The sequence below is a fragment of the Rhineura floridana genome, chromosome 6, assembly GCF_030035675.1.
Source record: "Rhineura floridana isolate rRhiFlo1 chromosome 6, rRhiFlo1.hap2, whole genome shotgun sequence".
NCBI classification, from domain to species: Eukaryota; Metazoa; Chordata; class Lepidosauria; order Squamata; family Rhineuridae; genus Rhineura; species Rhineura floridana.
Window position 1 is genome coordinate 2,110,637 of NC_084485.1, and position 26,649 is coordinate 2,137,285.

The following is a 26,649-nucleotide window of genomic DNA, read 5'->3' on the forward strand; positions in this document are numbered from 1 at the left end:
TCTGGGAACTGCATCTTTGAATCACAAGATTAGAATGGGAAGATGCCAGGACTCCAACTGCAGAGCTGAGGATCTGCCTCCAGGCACCTCCACGCACAGGTAGGTGTTAGGAGCGACATCTCCTGCTCAGGCCCCCAGACGTGAATGGCTCCATCATGGGCAGTATGAATCATCCTTGAGACCATTCTTCCTTAGGGAAGGGCCACAGGCTGAGGAGGAGGCCATAGTCTGGGAAGACCAGATGCTGAAGCTAAGCAGAGGTCAGCAATCCGAAGGAGGGACCACTTGCCCTCAGATATATATGTACGTTTGGGGAGGGTAAAAAGCGAGGACGATCTGCTCTCTCTCGGCTTCTCTAGAGCAGGGGCTTCTAGAAGCTCATGGGATTGCCCAGATGGGCACTGATCTCCTGAGGAAAAAGAGAAGCCCATATTTGTTGTATGAGGAGAAGATGCCATGGCCAACCCAGAGACTTACCGTTGCCCATTGGAGCCCCCATTGTGACTTGTCCTGGAAAGGCCTGGAAAAAGAGTCTCCCCATTATTTCTGAAAGAGCATGATTTGATTCCCCAGCACTCCATCAAGCCCTCCTTTCCTTCACCTCTGTAGTCCCAAAGCAGCTCCTCTTCGTCACAGAGGTCCCAGAGGAAGGAGGAGGAGCCTGGAAGGTTTTTTCCTGGAAAGGTTTGAACTGCAAAAACATTTCCAATGCAAAGTCAGAGAATTTGCATTGGAAAATCTTCGGGTTGCACTGGAACATTTTATGATGTCTTAGAGAGTAATCTCATTTAGCAAGATTAGTTTACTTTAATTTAGTAAACAAAGCTAAAAACTTTGAAACTACCAAGTTTCCCGAATATTTCTTTGTAATCATCTATTCTATTATTACTAATGAACATATGAAATGGAACATTTTCCATGGAAAAAATGTAACGTTAGAAAATGTCCTGCCTCCCTTCTCTGATTGGACCACAAATCCCAGTATTTTTACCCACCCCACTGACCTCCCCCGTCTCTCACAACCTGCATTTTATACCATGGTTCTGGTTTTAGCACAATCATTTAGCTGTATGAATTTTTAATCTTGCGACTCTAATTGATTATCGCTGTGATGCTCTAATTGATCTCTGTCATAAAATGATTGGTTTAGTTTTTTTGCTACCTATTTGCTGTTTCTCAACTTGTCTTACTGTGATTATAATTTTTAATTTGGTTTTTACTCTGTACATTCCCCAGAGAACTCTTTCTACTGGGCAACTGATAAACTGGATGGATGGAGGGGCAACCTCTTGATGCAGGCAGGATACAAGTATTTTGCGGACAATTTACTGGAATATGTTGCCTTGAGTTAGTTGCTAATTTGATAGATTTGCTGATGGTGACAGAACTGGAACTAAACTAACTCTTGCGCTAGGCCAAAAGGCCTAAAATGTGTGGACTCGAGCTTTGCAAGAAGATGCTTTTATGAGCACAGAGAAAATTATTCGAAGCTTTTGTTGGAGAGAAGTCTGCAACTGTAAATCTGCAGTAAATTCTGAAGTGTGTGAGAGCCCCATGGCTTTATTCAAAAGAGAGTCCATAGTCTCACCCCCAAAAAAGCATCTCAACCTTATATATACGCTCCCCAGCAAGCCACACTATGCCCAGTTCATTTGGATCAGCAACACCTGTTGTTGTCATGACGCAAGACTCCTCCAGACTGATGTTGTATCGCCAGTGTGTCCTGCAACAGCATGTCCTTAACACACAATAGTACTGCATTAGTATGGTGGATTTCATTTCTTGATTTTGCTTCATGAGTTCTGCAATGCTTCCCTAATGCTACCACGTTATTGCTCTCCAGAAGGGTTATAGCACAACAAAAAATACACCAGAACATTTGTGGTATAAAAAGTTACATGATTTTAGCATGAAATTATGGGATCTGCACTGCCTGGAAATGAAGCAGAGTCAAGGAAACAGCCACACATTGTCCAGCATGCCAATGAGTTGATACCTTTATTGCAGAGAAGAGAGAAGAGAAAAAGTTGCTTCACTGACAGAAAAGCCTCATGGGGTGGGAGTGGGAGGCTGATGCCTACATAGGTGGTGCCGTGACTGCCAAGTTATGAGCAACAGGCCTTCAGATTCTACCGGATCAGCACCTCTTGCTGCCTGGCTGGGTGTCCGGCCAGGATTTACTGCAGTGGAGAAGCTACAGAGAACAGGAGTGTGTCACGAGTGACAGGGAATTGTAAATGTTGTTGGACTGCTTCAAAGGAACATGCTGGGACAGCAGGAAGCTCAGTTGCTCTTTCCTCCAGATGGATTATGGTGATCCAGCGTCATATATCTTATGCCTGTTCACCTATCTGCGTATGTCAATAGACGTAAAAAATGGGACAGTGTCCATCCTCCTAGTTCAGTTCCTGATGAATATCCCATAGCATAAATGAAGCACTGTGTGTCAATTAACAGTTGTGATTCATTTCAGTGGTCTATATCTACAGTTATGTGTCACTCCCTGTCTCACTGGTTGCTAATGAGCAATTTTGAGCCCTGTTTGGAGGATCCAGTTAACACTGGGGCAAAGGCTAGGAAGGCACCAATGTTGATTTGATCCCCCAAATTAACACTGCTGGTGGCTTCAAAGCATAGTTTCCTTACTGCAAGCATGGCCTGGGAGGATATATATATGATGACTGTTATTTATAAACCCTCTATATACATACATCAAACAACAGCACTATAGAGTAGGGTCCCGCTTTGCAGCATTCCGCTAATATGGCGGTGCCAGCGGAGCGATCAGCTGTAGCGTGCGATCAGCTGTCGCATGGGAGCTCCAGCCTCCGCGTACCAGCTGACAGCGATCAGCTGGAGCGTGTGAGCTCCCCGTGCTGCAGCTATACAGTGGGGCCCTGCTTTTTGGCAGTTTTTGCTTTTCGGCGGGGGGCCGGAACGTAACCCGCCATATGAGCGGGACCCTACTGTATATCCTTCACTTCAACAATTAGGGATGGAAGGGAAGGCTCATTTGAGGTCAGAGATTCCAAAACCCTTTATAAGCCACAATTGGTTTGGTTCTTTCAGTAGAGGAGAATTTATTTATTTATTTTATTATTTGATTTATATCCCACCTTTCCTTCCAGCAGTTCTCCCCACCCCACCCCACCCCCACAGAATAAATGGTCTTACCGTAGACAGGAGAACTACAGGCCCGCGGGCAACCACCACAACACTTCTCATTTCCAGGGCACGACCAGTCGTCTGAACACCATGCTATGCAGGGTCCGATCAAATCTGGATTACCTGGGGGGCATCTTCCAGGCTTGTCTGCAAAAGAGTGCAACTCTATGTTGTTGTGGGGCAGGGAGACCCCGAAGGGGAAACACCAAAGGGAATTACCTCTTTGGGTTGTATCTTTGGGGTATAAGGGCGATGTGATGCCCCTGTATTTATAATACTGTAAATATGGTAAATATGGGTTTATTAGAGTATATATGGTAAGTGGACTGAGTGAGAAGGGGGAGTACATGGGCTGGAATGCTGGAGAATGTTGTATTATGATTGGCTGAGCGTTTGAGTGTCTGAAGGTATAAATGAGAGGATGACAGTTGAGAGAGGCTTCTGTTGGTTGGGTTCGGTTGGTTGATGATTAGTGGGTTGGAGTCTGGTTGGTGGGAGTTCTGAGGGAGGTTGGAGTTGGTTTTGTGGGTTGGATTGGATTAGGCTGGTAGTGAGGCAGGTTATTGACGGCTAGAAACATAAAGAGTAACGCATCTGATGAAACCATACACTTGTTAAACTATACCTTTAAGTAATCTTGTTATTCCTGTGTATATAAATAAATATTTCTTGGTTTACCTCACGTCTGATCCTTGGCTGGGTTACACAGACCAGAAGGGTGGGCAGGACATATACCAAGGTGGGGAAACAGTATCAATGGTGGCAGCAGTGAAGAGATAGTGTGACATCATCAGGTATCCAGAGCAACCCAGGGCTGTATTCTTTATAGGCACAAAGATACAGGGGGGTTGTGGCCTGCAAGTGCACCCAGACACAAAGCAGCAATAAGCCAAGAGGAGACTAAGGCACAGTCTCAAGGCAATATTGTTTTACAGGAAGGTCTGGTGGTGCTGTCTAGCAGTGGGGTCTTGAGAGATCTTTGCTAGAGCCTGTGAGAGAACCATTTTGAGAGCAGGACCCTGAGGTGGGACCATGACAAGGCTGTAGCCACAGGCGGGACCCTAGCAGGTGGTGGCCTGAGGTGGGATCCTGACGGGTAGGGGCCTGACAAAGTGGGGAAAGCAGGTGCGAGCCTGACAGAGACCCTGTCTTAGTTGGGATGTGTGTGAAGCTGAACTTCTCCTCAGCCCTTGAGAGGGTTGGCCCCAGAAGGTCCAGCTCAGGCAACTGGTCAACAACGGCGCTGAGAGCCCCATGTCATCACACTACTCCCAAGTAAAGGGTCCTTGGGAGTAATGGAACTCGATAGCAAAGGGCTCCTGAAGAGGTCCCAGTGGCTTCACACAGATGTTAAATAGTACAGGGGACAAGATGGAACCCTGCAGAACACCACAGAATAATTCCCAGGGTGCCAAATAGTAACCTCCCATAACCACTGTTTGGAAGCGGCCCATGTATGAGTGGAACAACAAAAGTACATTGCCCCCAACTCCCACCCTCCTGAGATGCTCCAGAAGGACACCATGGTCAACAGTATCAAGAGCCACTGAGAGATCAGGGAAAACGAGCAGGGTCACATTCCCCCTATCTCTCTTCTAATAGATGTCATTAGCCAGGATGACCTGAAGCCAGACTGGAACGGATCCAAGTAATCAGTTTCCTCCAAGCATGCTTGAAGCTGGACCGCCACCACCTTCTCAAACACCTTGCCTCAAAAAGGGGATATTTGCCACTGGCAATAGTTTAACCCTTCTGGGTCCAGGGAGGTCCTCCCGGGGCAGGCCTAGTGAAGTCTCTTCCTGGACGCTGGAGCCTTCCAGATCCATGCTGGGGGTCTGGATCCTCAGCCTAGTTGGGTCAAGGCTCAGTATGTCACCTGCACTGGGTGATCTCAGGTCTATAGAATGCAGGTGGGTGGGGGAGGGCTGACCACCCCGTTCCCAATAGAGCAGATAGATCGGCAGCTGCCTAGAAGGTGCAAAGGGGGCTCTGAACCCCACTTCTGCTCACCGGCCACTCTCTGCACCTGCCCTGGCATAGTTTCCACTTGCCACACCCTGGCAGGGGTCTAGGAGTGGTGCCAGTCCCACGCCATTGTGGCCCCAGCTGCCTCTTCTGGCCCTAGCTGGATCCATTAGGGAGGAACGTATGAAGCTGCCATACACTAAGTCAGTCCACTGGTCCATCTAGCTCCATATTGTCTACACTGACTGGCAGCAGCTCTCCAGGGTCTCAGGCAGGGATCTTTTCCCCAGCCCTACCCAGAGATGCTTCTGAGGGCTGAACCTGGGACCTTTTGCAGGTCAAGCACATTCTGCATCACTCAGCTGTGGCCTTTCCTCACAACCACCTGGACACGCTTGCAGGAAGGCAGCGCTTTCAGGCAGGAAGAGGGTGAAGAGCAGCTCCAGGCAGCCACCTTGTTAGGGCCCCCCAGTTTCAAAGCCTGATGTTTGTGCCGGTCTTCGACCAAAATAAACACATTCATTCATTCAAACCTGATGTCAACGTCGCTCTAAGATGGCCTCAGTGTCGTTCCTCTGCTCATCCAAGAGGGCCGCCACATAAGCACATCCAGGGCAGAGCAACTGGCACCTGTTGTCCTGCTGGAGGCTCCAAAGGGTGCCAGCCGGCAGGACAGCCAGGTGGGGACTGATGGTGGGGACAGAATGGGCAGGGGCAAACAGCCACGCCAGTAGGCTCTGTTGGGGCATGGGGGCCCTAGCAAATGCCCCAGTAAGTCAGCTGTTAGGCTCAGGCCAGCAGAATCCCTCTCTCATCCTCTAACTCACTGGCTCCCAGATTCTCTCTCTCTCTCTCTCACACACACACCACATGAAAAGTGCTAAGGGTCTTGGCAGACCACCAAATACTTTTTCTGCCTCTCTTAGCAATTGCATTGTGCTCTGCTACGTGTATATGATTTTTTAATTGTATGCTTATGGCTTCTCCTATTTCCTATATATTTGCAATTTGCATTCCATAGAATCCAATTCATTATACAATAAAATACAATAAAAATCAATATGACTATTTAATGCGATGGATGTGCCGTCTCCCTCCTTCAGCCACAAATCCACAGAGACACCACGGAGCACCTGGGTGGAGCTTTGGTATCCCCTGCACTGTTTTATGTGTGTTTAATTGCATGATCCCTGATGTGCTTCCAACCTTGGCCTCCTTTTAGAGAAAGGGAGGGATAGAAATGTAATAAATAATTGCATACATGATTCAGCTTTCACCAACTTGGTGCCCTCCAGGTGTTTGGGATTATAAATTGGCCCCTGCCAGCACAGCCGTATGATCCTGGGGACAATGGGAGTTGTAGTCCAAAGCGTCTGGCGGGCCCCAGGTTGGTGAAGGCTGCTCAGACTCCATGAGACACTCCTTTCCCAGGTGAGGGGAAAGCAGGGCTTTGCTCTGCCTCACTTACACGCACAGGTGTTCTGACATCGCGCCAGAGCCCTAAACTGCCTTGCATTCCTTCCACATGTGCCATCTGCATAGCGCTCACATCGCCCGGTGGCCAAGCTGCAGAAGTAAGGCGCAGCCGTCGCTTGACAGAGTCTGGCCACCTTAGGGAGGCTGCAGATAGCTAGGGAGAAAGAGGGGCAGCTGGTTCCAGCTGGCATCTGAGCCCAGTGCAGGTGAGGAGGGTCTACATCCCTGCTGCTATTCAGTCCCTGAAACTCCATCAGCCTCGAGATCTGCAGTGGAAGCCTATGCATGTCTACTTAGAAGCAAGGCCCATCCATCCGTGGTCGGTAAAATGAGTACCCGGCATACGCTGGGGAGTAAAGAAAGGCCGGGGAAGGAACTGGCAGTCCCACCCCATAGATACGGTCTGCCTAGTAAATGCCTCGAGACGTCACCCTAAGAGTCGGAAACGAGTCGCACTACAAGTGCGGGGACACCTTTACTTTTTAACAGGAGAGTGGGATATGCATATTGCCCTTGGCCCCTCTATTACCTTCCCATCACCCCACCCAATTTTAAATTCAGTCCTCTACATTTTTGCAGCAACCTGCGAATTTTTTTTTAATCCTTATGAAAATTCTCCAGCAATTTAGTGCAAATTTCTCCAAATAAACACATTTTTGTAGGCAGTTTTGACAAAGGTACACATTTTTGCAAGCTGTTTCTCATCATATCATGCCTTTTTGCATGTTATTCTCACTGATATATTCATTTTATGCACATTTCCCCCAATATATGCATTTTTATAACTATTGTTTAGGTGGCGAACTGCATCCCAAAATTCAAGTAAGTGCGAATTTTGAGGGCTGGTTGTGTTTTGCTTCTCATATTGGGCTCATCCAGACGACCGCAAAATGTGTGACATGCCTGCTATGTGTGCTCATTATTTTTCGGTCGTTTTTCACGGTTAAATCCGCTCCTTGCAATACCAGCAAGGACCAGGGGCTACCCCTTTAAGCCGCCGGAGGGCAGGAGGTGAAGAAATCCCTTCCACCCCACCCTCTGGCCGGCTCTGTCCTTCTTTCCGCCACTCAGGCTGGTTGCTGGGTCCCGGAGTGCCTTGCCTTCCCGTTTCCTCCTTCGCGTGTGCACTTCCATCCCATGCGGGCGGCGGTGGGGAAGGAGCCTCTGGTGGCTGCAGCGAAACAGCGCAAGACGTCATTTCGACGACCGAAAAATAATGAGCACACATAGCGGGCATGTCACACATTTTGCAATCGTCTGGATGACCCCAATATGAGAAGCAAAACACAGAAGCTGCAAAAACGTAGAGGACTGAATTTAAAATTGGAACAATGAGAAACGGAGAGATCCAAAACTGAATGATCTTTCCATCCTAGTCCTCACTCAGGCACCTCTGTAGAAAGGTCACACACACACACACACCCCGCAGCTTTACAACCGTTGGGACAGTTTGTTACAAAACCTTGTGTGTGAGAGAAGAATTTCTGCTCTGTCCTCACCACTTCCACCTGCTTCCTGGGTGGGCTGTTATTCTGCAACCCTCCCTGGTGCTCCTGGGATATAATAGAGCACCCCGGCTGGGCAGTGGGCTCCCAACTTCCCCTCTTCCATCATGCGCTCCGGAGGCCTTCTGCTCCTTGTGGGGCTCCTTGCCCTCTGGGCTGAGCTGCCCCATGTCTCTGGCCAGAAACGTCCAGGTAAGAGACTTTTGAAAGGCAGCTGATACTGTTGCAAGGTGGGGGCTTGGACAAGAGGGGTTAATGGAGACAGGGGGCTTCAGGAAACTCCCTTCCTAGTCAGAGGCTAACCTGCCAGGCACTTTTTTTTGTCTACAGTTCAGGATAAGCCAATGGCCTAAGAAGCCCAGGAGATGTTTGGAGAAGGTGGCCCATCTTTATCGTCAGCCAGAGGGAGGGGGCAAGATGTGTATGGGAAACAACAGAAACATCAAACTGGGGAGGGGGGGAGGAAGAGATGCACCCCTGAGAGTTGTCAGCACTTGGGGAAGTGAGGTGAACAGAACAATGCATTTTAAAACCATCCCAAATATCATCTGTGGCTGGTGGCACCTTGACTTGGCACCAACACTCCTCTCCTGCCTTCCAGCTGCTCTGCACCTTGCCGGCTGATTGCACTACAGTTCCCAGCCCTTGCAGAGAATGCCATGCCATGCACACTTCCTTGGGAATAAGACATGCGGAATACTGCAGGGTGTGCTTCCAACCACGTACACACATCATAGGATGGGGCTGCACAGGATCCAGCGGCTGGAAACAATCCTGGATTTTGGTATCAGGACACAGAGATGCCTGAAGCTTCTCTTGAAGTGCTGTGTGAGGTGGAAGCACCTGGCTGTTGTGTGACTGGAATGCAGCTTATTGTACTACAGTCAAGGTCATTTTTGGAAGGACCCATCCAGGAAAGATTGAGCCTGGCCATGCTGAGAGGACCACTGAGCAAGGCAAATGGCCATGTGAATCCCTCCACAACTGGGCACGAAATAAGCCCTTCTCAGGTGTTCTTGCCCTCACACAATGAGGGGGGAGTGGAGATGCACTTTGTGGTTCTGCCCCATCTGGCACATGTTGACTGTGCCAAGGAGTGCAGGGGAGGCTCCCCTGTGCATATAGGCTCCCCTCATTGTTTAAAATCCTGAGGGTGCAGGGTTCTAAATTGTGAAAGGGGATCAGGCTGCACCTACAGACCTATGCCCACCAGTTCATGGGTGGGGTGATGGGAAGGTAATAGAGGGGCCAAGGGCAATATGCATATCCCACTCTCCTGTTAAAAAGTAAAGGTGTCCCCGCACTTGTAGTGCGACTCGTTTCCGACTCTTAGGGTGACGTCTCGAGGCATTTACTAGGCAGACCGTATCTATGGGGTGGGACTGCCAGTTCCTTCCCCGGCCTTTCTTTACTCCCCAGCGTATGCCGGGTACTCATTTTACCGACCACGGATGGATGGGCCTTGCTTCTAAGTAGACATGCATAGGCTTCCACTGCAGATCTCGAGGCTGATGGAGTTTCAGGGACTGAATAGCAGCAGGGATGTAGACCCTCCTCACCTGCACTGGGCTCAGATGCCAGCTGGAACCAGCTGCCCCTCTTTCTCCCTAGGTATTTATTTATTTAGTTAGTTAGTTTAATTTATATACCGCCCTAAGCCCGAAGGCTGCAGCCTCCCTAAGGTGGCCAGACTCTGTCAAGCGACGGCTGCGCCTTACTTCTACAGCTTGGCCACCGGGCGATGTGAGCGCTATGCAGATGGCACATGTGGAAGGAATGCAAGGCAGTTTAGGGCTCTGGCGCGATGTCAGAACACCTGTGCGTGTAAGTGAGGCAGAGCAAAGCCCTGCTTTCCCCTCACCTGGGAAAGGAGTGTCTCATGGAGTCTGAGCAGCCTTCACCAACCTGGGGCCCGCCAGACGCTTTGGACTACAACTCCCATTGTCCCCAGGATCATACGGCTGTGCTGGCAGGGGCCAATTTATAATCCCAAACACCTGGAGGGCACCAAGTTGGTGAAAGCTGAATCATGTATGCAATTATTTATTACATTTCTATCCCTCCCTTTCTCTAAAAGGAGGCCAAGGTTGGAAGCACATCAGGGATCATGCAATTAAACACACATAAAACAGTGCAGGGGATACCAAAGCTCCACCCAGGTGCTCCGTGGTGTCTCTGTGGATTTGTGGCTGAAGGAGGGAGACGGCACATCCATCGCATTAAATAGTCATATTGATTTTTATTGTATTTTATTGTATAATGAATTGGATTCTATGGAATGCAAATTGCAAATATATAGGAAATAGGAGAAGCCATAAGCATACAATTAAAAAATCATATACACGTAGCAGAGCACAATGCAATTGCTAAGAGAGGCAGAAAAAGTATTTGGTGGTCTGCCAAGACCCTTAGCACTTTTCATGTGGTGTGTGTGTGAGAGAGAGAGAGAGAGAATCTGGGAGCCAGTGAGTTAGAGGATGAGAGAGGGATTCTGCTGGCCTGAGCCTAACAGCTGACTTACTGGGGCATTTGCTAGGGCCCCCATGCCCCAACAGAGCCTACTGGCGTGGCTGTTTGCCCCTGCCCATTCTGTCCCCACCATCAGTCCCCACCTGGCTGTCCTGCCGGCTGGCACCCTTTGGAGCCTCCAGCAGGACAACAGGTGCCAGTTGCTCTGCCCTGGATGTGCTTATGTGGCGGCCCTCTTGGATGAGCAGAGGAACGACACTGAGGCCATCTTAGAGCGACGTTGACATCAGGTTTGAATGAATGAATGTGTTTATTTTGGTCGAAGACCGGCACAAACATCAGGCTTTGAAACTGGGGGGCCCTAACAAGGTGGCTGCCTGGAGCTGCTCTTCACCCTCTTCCTGCCTGAAAGCGCTGCCTTCCTGCAAGCGTGTCCAGGTGGTTGTGAGGAAAGGCCACAGCTGAGTGATGCAGAATGTGCTTGACCTGCAAAAGGTCCCAGGTTCAGCCCTCAGAAGCATCTCTGGGTAGGGCTGGGGAAAAGATCCCTGCCTGAGACCCTGGAGAGCTGCTGCCAGTCAGTGTAGACAATATGGAGCTTATGGGAAGCATCAGAATGGCATGGGGGTATTTTCAATTTAACATTGCAAAATGCGAAAAATTCATGCTGACTATAAGAGAGGCTGTAGAATTCATTATTATTTTTATTGATTTATTTGATTTGTATCCTGCCCTTCCTCCCAGTAGGAGCCCAAGGGAGCAACTAGTAGAAGACATTTGTATAAAAGACTGATAATTTTCCATTCAGCTTTTTAAACAACCTGTACACTTCTGCAGAAATGTGGAGAACCGAATTTAAGATTGGAGAAACGAGAAACTGAGAGAATGAAATTTGGCAGACCCTTCCATCCCTACCTTCAGCTCTTGGTCAGTGCTCTTTGTAGCCTACCATAGAAGCAGCAGACTGAAAGGTGCATCCCTTACTGGGAACAGACTGGAAATGACAGGCTGGGGGTGGTGAATTAATGGATGCAATGGATGGGCCCAGCCGCGTTGCTCCCTCCTGTGTCAGGTCCTGATGCTCTTTCTGAGGTGTTGATAGGACAGAGGGATCAGTCTGGTGATGGAGTCGACATTGAACATTTTCCCCACTTAATTGTGACTCCATCATGAGTCAAGTTGAAGAACAACAGTGATGGGCGAGACATTTGATGCAGTTTGCATTTCAAGCTGAATCTATCAAATTCGCACTTTCTGAAACAGTAGAACACAGACATCCTTTTAAATTCGCATGAATGCTTTGAAATCCTTTGAATTTTGCGATGCAGTTTGTCACCCAAACAATGTTTTGCAAGAAAACATGAGGGGAAAGTGTTCATAAAAACGAATATATGAGTGCAAATAATGTTAAAACTTCTTTAGATGAGGGGAATTTATTTATTTATGATTTGTTTTATATCCCGCCCTTCCTCCCAGCAAGAGCCCAGGGCAGCTTGTCACTGGCTTGTCCAAATGTTTATTATTAGCAATTTGCACTAAAACGCTGGAGAATTTTCCTGAGGATTTAAAGAAACAAAAAAGCAAACATGAATTGCTGGAGATATGTGGAGAATTGAATTAAGTTTGGAAAAATGAAAAACTGAGAGAAATGAAGTGGACAGATCTTAATGAACAGGTGTCCTCAACTGTTGTTACATCAGGAAGGGAGTCTTGAGTCCTCTTTGACTGTAAACATTTGAAGGAAGATGGAAAACAAAGCTGGAGATGTTGTAGATCTATTCCCTATTGCAGATCATGTTTCAGCTGGCTTGTGGCTTGTGATAAGGAACTACTCCAGTCACTCTTCAGAGTCTAGAGTGGGTTCCTCAGTATCTTTCTCCATCCCAAAGTAAAAGCCTCACCCGAGGAGGAAAGATGAAGCCTTTCTGCTCCTGAGGCCTCTAAAATAGACAAATCTCAGCAGCCATTGCTACAATATTTGCAGGATTATTGGGGAGAACCAGGCAAGCTCTGACTTCTAGACTGTCGCTTTTGGGTCTCTCTGGCAAATGTGGTTTCGCATGTTGAAATCAGACTTGTGGGCAACAAAATTCAAATCAGTCCTGGGAAATGTCTGCCAAACTACTGGAGGGCCGCCTGTCTCCACCTGTGCCCTTGCTTACATCTCCACTGGAGGCCCTTTGGGGGGTTTCTCCCCACTGTTTGATACATGAAAGACACCCTCTTTGGTGTGGGGAATGATCTCCTCACGGAGGCCCACTTGGCGCCCTTTTATTTTCATTCCATCTGTTTTATCTCGGTGGGTTTTCACTCTGGCTGGGGCTGTTGGGGGCAGGAGTCCAAGGCCGCCGGGAGGGCCACAGGCTCCCTAAAGCTGTTCCAAATGCAGGCACGGACAGCAGATCAATGTCCAGGCACTTTACAACAATGGTCTCTGTCACTGAGCTGTTAAATTCAGGGAAGTTCATTTTGGAGACCACAAGGCAGAGCAAAAGACCACAAACCACCTCCAGTTTGGAAGGAACTTTCCCACCAGCTGATCCGCTGTGGGAGGAATTGTTTCACATCCCATCGCCAAGCTTATAAGCTCTTTTCTCCACAGAGTTCTGCTACCTCCCTGCGGAAACTGGGCCATGGAGAGTGTACGTAATTCGCTTCTTCTACAACAAGTCATCCGGCGAGTGTGAGCCGTTCTTTTATGGGAGCTGCCAGGGAAATGCAAACAATTTCAAGACTTTAGAGGAATGCCGTCTCACCTGTGTTGGTAAGGCACAACAGGGACAGATGTAGGACTGCTGGGTTTCTCTGGCACCTGGGTGCAAGGGAGCCACATCCCACTGCACAGGGGGAGCTCTCTGGCCAACAGGCGTCTCTCACCCACACAGTTGTGCTCTTTTGCAGAGAAGCCTGGAAGATGCCCCCCAGAACCTCCAGGTCACGTCGGACCCTGCATAGCAAGGTGTTCAAATGACTGGGATTGCCCTGGAAAGCAGAAGTGCTGTGGTAGTTGCCCGCGAGACTGTACCTCCCCCATCTAAGGTGAGACCCCTTATTTGGTGGTGAATGGTGGGGTGGGGGTGGGCTGGGTAGACCTCTTGTCCACTGCACAAACCACTCTGATTGTGGCTGACAAAGAGTTTTGGAATCTCAACAGATCCAGTACACTTTCCTTCTCTCCTCTGACTGCTGAAGGATATAATGCTGCTGTTTGATATATGTATTTAGAGGTTTTATCAATAAGGCCATCAAGTCCAACTTAAAGCATCCCTGACAGGAGCCGGTTTAGCTGCCTCTTGAATGCCTCCAGTGTTGGAGAGCCCACCACCTCCCTAGGTCATAGAATCATAGAATCAGAGAGTTGGAAGGGGCCTTGTAGGCCCTCGAGTCCAACCCCTGCTCGCAGCAGGAAATCCACAGCTAGAGCATCTCCCGCAGATAACTGTCCAGCCTCTGCTTGAAGACATCCAGCAAAGGGGATCCCACCACCTCCCTAGGCAGTCGGTTCCATTGTCGAACCGCCCTTACTGTCAAGAAGTTCCTTCTAATGTCCAATCTGAATCTACGCTCCTGCAACTTAAAACCATTAGACCTAGTCCTACCCTCTGGGGCAGCAGAGAACAAATCTGTACCCTCCTCTATGTGACAGCCCTTCAGGTACTTAAAGAGTGCAATCATGTCACCCCTCAGCCTTCTCTTCACCAGACTGAACATGCCAAGTTCCTTCAACCTTTCCTCATAAGACTTGTTCTCCATACCGGCTATCATCCTCGTCGCCCTCTTCTGAACCCGCTCCAACTTGTCTATATCTTTCTTAAAATGAGGCGCCCAGAACTGAACGCAGTATTCCAGATGAGGCCTGACTAATGCAGAATATAGTGGGACTATTACTTCCCTCGACCTGGAAACTATAGCTCTGTTTATGCAGCCCAAAACCGTGTTTGCCTTTTTTGCCGCAGCATCACACTGCTGGGTCATGTTCAACTTGCGATCCACTACAATTCCAAGGTCCTTCTCACACGCACTACTGCTAAGCCGGGTATTTCCCATCCTGTACCCATGCATTTTGTTCTTGTGGCCTAAATGCAGAATCTTGCATTTGTCTTTATTGAACCCAGAAACCCAGAAACCTCCCTAGGTCATTGGTTCCATTGTTGCACTGCTCTAACAGTTAGGGAGTTCTTCCTGATGTCCAGTTGAAATCTGGCATCCTGCAGCTTGAGCCCATTATTCCATGTCCTGCACTCTGGGATGATCGAGAAGAGGTCCTGGTCCTCCACTGTGTGGGAACCTTTCAAGTACTTGAAGAGTGCTGTCATATCTCCCCTCAGTCTGATGAGTGAGACAAGCATAACCAGAGATAAAGACCACCAAAATGAATCAGATCTGTTAACTGATGCACAATGCTTCCTTAAATTTTAAGCCATATTTTCTTCATATGTTTATTTTAAATAATACATTAATTAATTAACAAATTTTGTATACCACTTAACTGTAAGAAAAACCCTCAAGGGAGTTTACGAAGTTTGCAAAGAATATAAAACATGTATTAGAATAATAGGAGTGTTGGAAGAGGCCTATAAGGCCATTGAGTCCAACTTCAAGCATCCCTGACAGGCGGCTGTCCAGCTGCCCCTTGAATGCCTCCAGTCTAGAGAACCTTCCTAGCACATTGGTTCCATTGTCGTACCACTCTAATAGTTAGGCATGAGAGCCAGTGTGGTATAGTGGTTAAGGTATTAGACTACGACGTGGGAGACCACGGTTCAAATCCCCACATAGCCATGAATCTCACTGGGTGACCTTGGGTCAGTCACTGCCTCTCAGCCTCATGGAAACCCTATTCATAGGGTCGCCATAAGTTGGAATCGACTTGAAGTCAGCACATTTACAATAGTTAGGACGTTTTTCCTGACGTTCAGCCGAAATCTAGTTTCCTGTAACTTATCATAGAATTACTATTCCATGTCCGTCACTCTCAGATGATCAAGAAGAGATCCTGGCCCTTCTCTGCAGGAGTGTAGTCGTACAGGCTCTTGCGGGGTCTTAGACTCCTCACCTTTTGGGGATTAGGATCCCAGAAGGATCCCCATGCCTTCAGCATTGTACGAGCCAATCAGCACGAAAGGGGAGTGTGTTAGGCACTCAGAAGAGTTTTCTAACATGCTTCTTTATCCTTTTCTGCTGAACAGAGCCAATCAGAGTCAAAGGAGGTGAGTCAGCCACTGAGAAGACTCTTCTCAGTAGCTAACAGTCTCCGCTTTCGTGCTGATTGGCTCCTGGGGCACCTGTTGTTGTGTGAGAAGCCATAACAAAGATCATTATCTCAGCCTCACAGCAAAAAGCAGGGGGAGGAGATGTGACTGTGACTATCATGAAGGGACCTTGCACTTCTGAAGTTGCTATTACATTACTGCTCCTCTGCATGGCAAACTTTCAGTCCTCTAGAGGGAGGTGGGTTCACTGAATCATAGAGTTGGAAGGGGCCTATAAGGCATCCGTTCCAACCCCCTGCTCAATGCAGGAATCCAACTTAAAGCATCCCCGACAGGTGCCTGTCCAGCTGCCTCTTGAAGGCCTCCAATGTCGGAGAGCCCACCACCTCCCTAGGTCATGGGTTCCATTGTTCCACTGCTCTAACAGTTAGGGAGTTCTTCCTGATGTCCAGTTGAAATCTGGCTTCCTGCAGCTTGAGCCCATTATTCCGTGTCCTGCACTCTGGGATGATCGAGAAGAGGTCCTGGTCCTCCACTGTGTGGGAACCTTTCAAGTACTTGAAGAGTGCTGTCATATCTCTCCTCAGTCTTCTCTTCTCAAGACGAAACATGCCCAGTTATTTCAGTCTCTCCTCATTAAGAGTTTTGATGATGATCAATTTTAAAAGATGTCTTAAAAAAGCAAAATGAATAATATCAGCTATTTAAATTATACATTCTAAGCTAACGTTACAGATTGAAATACACATGAGCTTTAAATTCTTTGGTTTCCTTGCCTAAACAAAAAATATTTAGCAGACACCAAAAAGAATCCAGGGAAGGCCGCTGCCTAATTTCAAAGGGCAAGGAGTTCCAAAGGACAGGAGCAGCCAGCCTAAAAGATCAGCTCCTCACAAGCGCACAACCAACATTATTCGGCACTTGTAAAAGTGCCAGTTCCACAGATCAAAGCGGTCGAGTCGGCATTTGTGAGTTAAGCTGATCCTTCAAGTAAACTGACAATGTAAACAAGGAAACACAATAATATTATACGATTTGAAGCCAAGAAGTTAGTTTAAAGGCAATGTCATATAGCAATATAGTGGGTGGTAAATGTTGCTAGTCCGACTGAGAGAAAACCTTTTGAAGTTAATAGACATAGCTGCCTTAGGTAAATTAATTTCCATGGGTCTACCCTGAGTAGGGCTCAGTTAAATATAACCCATTCTGTTTTGAAAATCTAGTTTTAAAACAGCATAAGAATTGCATTGTAACTGCACTGAGAAAGTGCTCAGAGTTTATTTCCTATCCTTATTGAAGGTTTGGCCTCCTTCTAACTTCCTCCAAACCATCTAGTTGCAAAATAGAGTTTTGGAATATGACTACGGATTGCCATAACCTTTCTGAAGAAAGTAATACCTGGGGACCCTGGTTTCTCTGCACATTCCTTTGAAGCAGTCCAACAATATCTCGATTCGCCCAAATCAGCGCATTCAGACCTTTTGGGGCCTGAGCCGAGTCAGATTCTGACAGCCACGGATGGGTATGGGTCAGATTGGATGACCCAGAGCAGGGCAGGGCGTCTGACAGGGAGAAGTGGCAGCCACAGCTCTCCTTCCTACCTGAGTGCCTCCAGCACTGATGCCCCGCAAGATCACTGCAGGTGATCCTGAAGGAAAGGGCCTTGCAAACCACCATGTCCAGTATTACTTCCTGGGCTCAAGGGCCAATGAGCCGAGGGAGCGGACCTGCTCAGAATGGACCCCGTGCTCAGTCACATTGTCTCCCTCCCCCTCCCCACTGTATGTAATTAGGCTTCTTTCAAATCCTAATTAAACATTAGCCCCGCCCCTTGACCTTATTTGGGAGTGATTCCGAGCGAGGACGGCTAGTCCTCAGGTTGACCCAGGGTGGGTCCAGTGGTGGACTGGAGCCACGGGCAAATGGGGGGGCTCTGCACAAGCCCAATATTTACAATGCCATGTCCCTTGTGCCTGACACACTCTTCTTCTTCTCCTCTCCAGCTTCTCAGCTGCAGCGGACCCTGGCCGGAAACCCAGAAACATCTACAGGAGCTGATCCAGTGCAATCTGAAGACCTCACATATCTTAGCAGTGACGGCACCGGCCCTGCAAAGCTCAGCCTCCCTACCCAACCTTGGGCTTTCGCTGTCGGTGGAGCAAAGTTTGCTCCATCAGGCATCCTCTTTTCTCTTCTCTGCAATAAAGACATCCGCTCATTTGCACACTGGGCAATGTGTGTGTGTGTGTGTGTGTGTTTTCCTGGCTCTCCAGTGTGGTTTTATTTATTTATTTATTTATTTATTTAATCTATTAGTCGCCCATCTGGCTGGTTGTCCAGCCACTCTGGGCGACGTACAAGATAAGACAATACATTAAAACATTAAAATTTAAGACCATAACAGTAAGAAACCTAACCCACCCCAAAAGCCTGCCTGAACAGCCAGGTCTTCAAGGCCCGGCGGAAGCTTATCATAGAAGGGGCACCTTTGCTGTCCCTAGAGGGCAAGGGTGGGGAACTTTTTGGCTCCAGAAGTCACATCCTTACCAGCATCAATTTCACAGGGCAAATTTGATAGGTGGGTTTGGCAGCCCATACGCCAAGCTTCCTGGCAGCGTTGCAAGGGTCTCCTTCCTTTTTACAGTCCTGATCTCAGAGATTGAAAAGGGGACCTTGGGGAGACTTGCACAGGGCTTCCCAGGGCTTCCCATGCTCCTCTCTAAGCCTCTGATGTTGGATGTTTAATAAGGGAGTGCGGAGATACTTGCAAAAGCTTTAAGACAGCCCTTTCAATGCCATTTGAGCCTCTGGAGGCTCAGAAGCAGAGGGCGCTGTGGTAAAGCCCTTTGTAAGAGTGCTCCACTTCTCCTCTAAGCAAGCTTGTAGAGCTGAAGGGATAGTGCCGAAGAGGGTTTAAAGGATAGTGCCTCTGAACATTTGCAGAGTGCCCTCTATGTTCTACCTAAGAGTTATCTTGTGGACCCTGGAGTTCTTACGCAGCAGTGTTCACAGGATTTAGACAGGGAAAATGAGCACTTTCTTCTGAGTAGGTGTGGTTACTTCCTGAAAGCAGAGGGAAAAAATCTTGGCAATCCCTTTGAATTATCCTTAGAAAACAAAACTGTAGCTTTAATAAAAGTGTAGTCTTCTATTATAAAATACCTATAACAATTAAGACTGATTATTTAGACAGAAGCGGATGAAATTTGCAGACTTAGCGCTTCTCCTTAGTGAATAGGGCCTGTTAAATTACAGAACAACAGATGCAGACGTTTTTGTATCAGACACCTTCTATCGTTTTTTTTAAAGTATTTAACTTTTCTTTGGTATTATTGGATGAAATTTGTGGAAAATGCAGGTTTTAGGAGCTGGGGGGTCTCAGTGGGCTTGATGCAAATACTGGGATTTGTAGTCCAATCAGTGAGGGGGGCCAGAAGATTTTCCAACGTTATGTTTTTTCCATGGAAAATGCTTTGTTTTTGCTTTGTTTACTAAATTAAACTCATCATAAAATTTTCCAGTGCAACCTGAAGATTTTCCAATGCAAATTCTCTGACTTTGCATTGGAAATGTTTTTGCAGTTCAAACCTTTCCAGGAAAAAACCTTCCAGGCTCCTCCTCCTTTCTCTGGGACCTCTGTAACGAAGAGGAGCTGCTTTGGGACTACAGAGGCGAAGGAAAGGAGGGCTTGATGGAGTGCTGGGGAATCAAATCATGCTCTTCCAGAAATAATGGGGAGACTCTCTTTCCAGGCCTTTCCAGGACAAGTCACAATGGGGGCTCCAATGGGCAACGGTAGGTCTCTGGGTTGGCCATGGCATCTTCTCCTCATACAACAAATATGGGCTTCTCTTTTTCCTCAGGAGATCAGTGCCCATCTGGGCAATCCCATGAGCTTCTAGGAGCCCCTGCTCTAGAGAAGCCGAGAGAGAGCAGATCCTCCTCGCTTTTTACCCTCCCCAAACGTACATATATATCTGAGGGCAAGTGGTCCCTCCTTCGGATTGCTGACCTCTGCTTAGCTTCAGCATCTGGTCTTCCCAGACTATGGCCTCCTCCTCAGCCTGTGGCCCTTCCCTAAGGAAGAATGGTCTCAAGGATGATTCATACTGCCCATGATGGAGCCATTCACGTCTGGGGGCCTGAGCAGGAGATGTCGCTCCTAACACCTACCTGTGCGTGGAGGTGCCTGGAGGCAGATCCTCAGCTCTGCAGTTGGAGTCCTGGCATCTTCCCATTCTAATCTTGTGATTCAAAGATGCAGTTCCCAGACCTGCTTGGCTTGTCTGCCTGGAACGACGGAAGCAATTTTATTTTATTCTTAAAAGTGCTGCCTATTATTATTATTATTATTATTATTATTATTATTATTATTATTATTATTATTATTATTATTATTAACTACTACTACAAGTAGTAGTAGTCATTTGTTACCCAAAGGTCTCCAAGCAACTTACAACATCCTTAAAGAACAAAAAGGCAAATGTACCTTCCCTTAAAGACAGGACTATAAAACAACATGAACCCCCATTCAGTCACAGAAGACTTTGGCAGCACACTGATATGCAGAACACCATCTAATTTATTATACAGCCACGAGAGTGCCTGTATACTATAGCCAGTGTGGACTTTTCACTTGTTAAATTGAAAATACCCCCCATGCCATTCTGATGCTTCCCATAAGCTCATTTCAACACAAAACCTTACAAGACTTGTAGTCCTGAACTCAGAAACTCTTGCTTAACAACCTGTAAATTTTCATGGTGATACACAAAACAGTCAGACAGAGTAGAGAGTTCAAAGTCTAAAAAGAGAGAGAGAGAGAAACCCAGATCCCTTTTGGACTTGTGAATAATTTATTTCGATCAAAGATCAGTACATAAAAAAAGCATGAGTAAACAAGATCGTATAAAATACATAAAACCATAAATGAGTAAAAAGTACAAAATTAAAACCAGCATCAGATTTCCTATATAGGGTCATTCATCATTGTTTTCCGACAGAAACCAGCCACTCTTGCTGTAACCTGTGGGCTCCTGTCTGCCAATAAGTGCGTTAAATAAAGCTCACTAGGTAAGTCCGGGGTGCTTTGAAAATTGGGGTAATAAAAGAGTGGCAGAGATCCCTATAAAAGGTACAAGACAATAAAACGTGACCGACAGTTTCCGCTTCCTCCATTCCACATGGACAGACCCTTTCGAGATAAGGTACCCTTCTACATCTTCCCTCCAGGAGGGCAGATGGGAGTACATTAAACCTGGCAGCTGTAAAAGCTCGTCTATATTTGGGAAGATTCAAATTTGTTAAGTAAACCTACCGCTATTCCTGAACTCAGGGTGCCTACCAGCAAGACGCAAATGATTTTGTAGTTCTGTATCCCAAATTTGCTGTTGGAGAGTGGTTTTTGCTTTAGCATGTCCAAGAGGGAGAAGAGCACAAGGCATAAATCCCAGATTTTGCAGTTTCTCAGACAGCAAGCTTTTCCATCTTGACTGATGTGCATCAATCAGAGTCAAAGGGGCAAACCCACAGGAGAAAAAATCATTTTCAACTAATAATGAAGGCTAAGAATCCAAGCACCAGCTTCAATAGAGATTAGCCCCGCTTCTAAACGAGGCAACACATGAGGCACACAGCTTGGAACTCCCAGCACGGCTCTCAGAAACTTAGTCCGTGCAACTTCAAAAGGGGCAAAGTTATCATATGCACATAACTGGGCGCCATATAACATCTTTGAAATAGCCTTTGCTAGAAACACCTGGAAGGCTGAAGGCACATATTGGTCCCTCTTTGTGTAAAAGAACTGGAGCAAGGCCTTTATACTCCTCTGAGCATTCCCAGTAGCATCTTTGGATTGTGCTCTCCAGGAGCCCGATGCATGGAAAATTACACCCAGATAGACATAAGATGCAACCAGTTCAATGGGATGATTACTGATCTGCCATTTGTGCTTTGTCCCCTTCCTGGAGAAGACTAAGACTGAGACTAACCGTTCTTGGGAACGGTTTCAGTTGATGCGGCCTGATGATGTGGACAAGGTGCTTGCGATGATGCAGCCAGCAACGGGTCCTCTCGCCTTGCCCTTCTTGACTTATTAGAGCTTGCCGAGGGGGGTTGACCAAGCAGATCCAGGGTGTGGTCAACGCCTCATTGTGGGAGGGAGTGGTTCCAGCCGGCTTGAAAGAGGTGGTGATCCTTCCACTCCTGAAGAAGCCTATCCTGGACCCATTGGTTTGTGACAACTACCGACCGATTTCAAATACCCCCTTCTTAGGGAAGGTGATTGAGAGGCTTGTGGCGCAGCAATTGCAAGTATTCTTGGATGAAACAGATTATCTCGACCCATTCCAGTCTGGGTTCAGGCCTGGTTATGGGACTGAATCGCCCTTGGTATACAAAAGAGCTCCCTCTCTAGGTGATGTGTATTTTTCAACAAGATGTTGGAGGACTAGGCCCTGGTCTACAGCAGATCGCCTTGACCTGAAACCAGCCTGTTTATCTCCTGATATGTTTTTAGTAGCTTCTCATATACATGGCTGGCATATAATTTACTAATAATTCACTAATAAGCAAAAAAACCTTGCGGTTCAGGAACGTACCTATAGCCCACAGATATTTCTATCAAACTTTAAAAAGCAGGCAAATTGGGCAGCTATAGTGAATGCACCAGGGGAGCAGGAGACCTGAGATATTGGACTGCCCTACAAATTTGTCAAAATGGAAACACAACTTGGGTTGGTCTTTCACAGTCCAATCCACTTGCTGTGTAGCTTGCAAAAAGTCCGATCCCGACTTACGTCGACCCTATGAATAGGGTTTTCATGGTAAATGGTATTCAGAGGTGGTTTTACCATTGCCTTCCGCTGAGGCTGAGGCAGTGATTGGCCCAAGGTCACCCAGTGAGCTTCATGGACATGGGGGGATTTGAGCCCTGGTCTCCCAGGTCATAGTCCAACACTGACCTGGGGTAGGGACAGTGAGGGGAGGGGAGGAGATTGGGTGGGTGGGTGGGCACTGGGCAGAAGAGAAGCCCCTTTCCTTTCCAAAAGGAAAACATTATGAACAGTATCATTGCTTTTCATCATTTCCCCCACATTTTATTCTACAGCAGGGACATGTAGCCTCCCACCCAAATGTAAACCAAAGCTGTCCCTGGCCACATCCACACCAGGCCTTTATTTCACTTTGGACAGTCATGGCTTCTCTCCAAGAATCCTGGGAAGTGTAGTTAGTGAAGGGTGCTGAGAGGAGACTCCTATTCCCCTGACAGAGCTCCAGTGGCCAGACTGGTTTAACAGTCAGCCATTCTGATTGAAGGTCTGTGAGGGGTGTGGTGTAGTGGTTAAGGTGTTGGACTGCGACCTGAGGGTTCGAATCCCCACATAGCCATGAAGCGCACTGGGTGACCTTGGGCCAGTCACTGCCTCTCAGCCTCATGAAAACCCTATTCATAGAGTCACCATAAGTTGGAATCGACTTGAAGGCAGTACATTTACATTTTTATCTTATTTCTATACAGTAACCATTGTGATACTTCTGTTTGTCCCTATGTACTAGTCCCTGTATAGTTGCATTTAGGGTTCTAACCGTGTTTCAATCTCCTTTTGCTTTTGCTTTCCTTCTCTCTTTAACCATTTGAAGAGTTTCTTCAGTCATCCATTAAGGTCTTTCTCTCTTTTTAACGAGAGGTATTGTCTTTTTGCGTTCTTCCCTGATAATGTCTCTGACTTCACTCCATAGTTCTTCTGGTTCTCTATCAACTAAGTTTAAAGCCTCAAATCTGTTCTTTATGTGATCTTTATATTCTTCTAGGATGTTGTTTAAATTGTATTTTGGCATTATGATTGCTTTGTTCTTCTTCTTTAGCTTTACTCTGATTTTCAATATGACCAGTTCATGATCTGTACCGCAGTCTGCTCCTGGTCTTGTTTACGCAGAACGTATGGAACTTCTCCATCTTCTGCTGCCAAGTATACAATCAGTTTGATTATACCAATTTATGGCCAAGCAAAACAGCAACCTCAGGCAGCAGTCTACCATCACAAGCTGAAAGGTGGTCCACCACAGGTACGAGACCATGTATTGTTGGCTAACAAGGGTGAAAGAGGCAGGAGGAAACTTTCTGAAAGGTGGGAATCCACTGTCTATACTGTGGTTGGGAAGAGCCCACACATTCCAAAGTCAAGTCAATTGTACAAAGTCAAGACTTGTGAAACAGGACAAGCCAAAATGGTCCATAGGAATCTGATGCTGTGAGTTAGGTTAATGCCCTTGAACCCAGAGGGGAGGGAATCCTTGCATGATGACAGTCAAAGTGATTGCACATCCACAGGGTTGTTTCAGGAGGATGTGATAACTCGGGCAGCTGCATGGGTAAGCCAGGTTTCTCATTGTGACTCATGTAGAGGTACTGGAGCGTTGCAGAGAATGGATTCCAGCATGGGGGAAGGAGTCTATTCTTACCTCAGTGGAGATGGAAGATCACAATGTTCTGACTCACGGAGTTTGAGGAAACAAGGGTCCAGATGTTCCAAGCCTGCATCTGGCATCCACCAAAGGGGGGCACCGGTTCCTGATATCCTGCCACCAGTGTCAGGCATCCAGGCTATCAGAACAAAGATTGGAAGATTGGTTACGCCAGTAAAGAGGTTGCTTTACAATATGGTTCATCTTAAGAAATAAGTACTGATGTTGTGTAAACAGTGGGAAATCCCTGGCATTTGAATACCCCACCCAAACCCGCTCATATATAGGAGATGTAAATGAATACGGGTTGCTGGTAAAGAAGATATCATTAACAAAATGAGCTAAGCTGTGCAGAGTGTAGGCCGCATTCTGCTTACGTAAGTGGGTTGGGGGAGGCAGCTGACCCTCATCACTTCTGAACCCTTGACAGGGCAGTTCTCCCACTCAGAGGGGATGGTGATCCCTGCCTTTACCTAGTTCGCATGTTATTTTCTACTGATAGCAATGTCCCTTGGTGTGCACTCGGTCCAGTGTTGACAAAACGTTCTGTACAGAAAGGTTTTGGTGAAAGTTGAGAGGGGAGAATGGAAGAGGGTAAAAACTGTTCAGTTTATGGTTTTTCTTTACCCCAAAAGTTTTGAATTTCACCACATTCAGAGCCTTGTACTTTTGTCCCGGTCCCTGGAAAAGGGAGTAGAAGGCCATGTAGCCCTGGCGTAGGGCTTTGCCACGACACCAAAGAAGACTCGTGACACAGTTGTGGAATAATGTTATATTTATTTAAAATATAACAACTATAGATTCTATCCAATTTTCTGCCAATTACCAAATTAAACCTACTTCGGGCAGGTGAGGCTACCTAACTGAGAGGGATTTATCCCTCCAGTTCCTTGAGCATGTCAGTCTCTACAGACCATGACTCCCTAGCAAAGTATGTGGGTGAGATTATCCCTCCTTGCCAGTAGAGCCAATCACGTGTTTCCAACCTCCGCACCACAGCCCCGCCATACAGGCGCTCACCCTGATACGCAAGTTGGTCCCACAAGGACACCCCCAAGATCCCCACCAGCCACACCTGACTGGCGGTTCCCTAGTGAGTAGGGTTGCCAGGTCTCCGGTTTTCTGCCGGAGTGTCCAGCAAAAGGGGGCCGTCTCTGGCCTCCGGGCATAGTTGGTTTGAAGTCGTTGATCTCTGGCTTTTTAGTGTCTGCCTGAGGTACACATGCATGATTGACACACGCATGCATGATAGCAGCCGCTCCTCCCACCCAGAGGCAGTCTGTGCCTGCAGTGTGCATTGCGGTCGCTAGAGCACGTCGTCGTTTGGACTGAGAGGGCCTCCGTTGGGAGGGCGGAGTTCATTTGGACTGAGAGGGCCGTTGGGACTGGAGGCAGGAGCAGGTTAGAGGATGGCTTGGGCAGGCACAGAGAGAGAGAGAGAGAGAGAGAGAGTCTGTCTGTCTGTCTGTCTGTCTGTCTGTCTGTCATACAAAGTCTAGAAGGAACAATATTTGCCCCAGTGAGCCACAAGCCTCTTTCATGTTGCATGATGTAAAGGTGCTTCCCTGTGTTCCAGCAGGCAATTGCTGTACAAGGGACTTATCCCTGAAGAGGCCAACCAGTGAAAACCCTTAGTCCTTCTTTAATTCCAAACACAACACTCAGGCACTTATTGCAAAAGGTAAGCACTGATATCTCCCTCTTATTTCTCAGTGGCTTCATTTCAGCTGTCAGTAGTCACCACCTGACTTGGCTATTAGAAGGAGTAACAGTAACTGCTATCCAGAGCTCTTAACAGGAAGGTTGAATTGTGATTCTCAGGCTATCTCTTGAGACAGACAAGTCATGCATCTAAAATCCTCCTCATCCTTTGCACTGCATGGAAGGAGGAAAAGATGGTTGGGAATTTGAGGCTTTGGTAAGAAGCAACAACTAGGTAGCTAAAGACACTACAAATATTTACTTTCACAGGGGCCTGATGCTCTTAGAAACAGTTTCTTAACAGAAGTCTCTCAAAAATCACATACTCTCCTCCTCAGTTTGCTTTCTCAGAATGTTTTCCATCATCCCTCATGGCCAGGCTGCTTGGATGTGTTGTGTGTGTATTTTTTATATATCTTAAAGCCAACAATGGCATACATACACATTGCTGCCAGGGAAAGAAAATGGCTTCAATGACACTTATTAAATGAGCCATTGAAGCAATTCCCTTTTACTGGCAACAAGGCAAGGCATGCTGTGTCTGTTATACTTCCTGAAACTGTTTCCTGTTAAGGCCTACATTCAATAGAAGTTTTGGTAGAAGGGGGTAGTTTTACTCTTCATTTTTCCTGCATATTGTTAAGTTTTTTAAATCAAAACACCAACTTTTTAAAAGAAAATACCAACTT

General features: G+C 47.2%; 1 protein-coding gene across 1 annotated transcript; it reads left to right on the forward strand.

Moving 5' to 3' along the window:
- The first annotated feature begins 8,218 nt into the window (after positions 1 to 8,218).
- LOC133386939 (kunitz-type serine protease inhibitor bitisilin-1-like) lies at positions 8,219 to 18,013 on the forward strand. The gene is made up of 4 exons (XM_061630756.1): positions 8,219 to 8,303; positions 13,183 to 13,344; positions 13,482 to 13,619; positions 17,797 to 18,013. Exons 1-3 carry the CDS (start codon positions 8,219 to 8,221, stop codon positions 13,616 to 13,618), a joined length of 384 nt encoding a protein of 127 aa, XP_061486740.1. The 3' UTR covers position 13,619; positions 17,797 to 18,013.
- Positions 18,014 to 26,649: the final 8,636 nt, after the last annotated feature.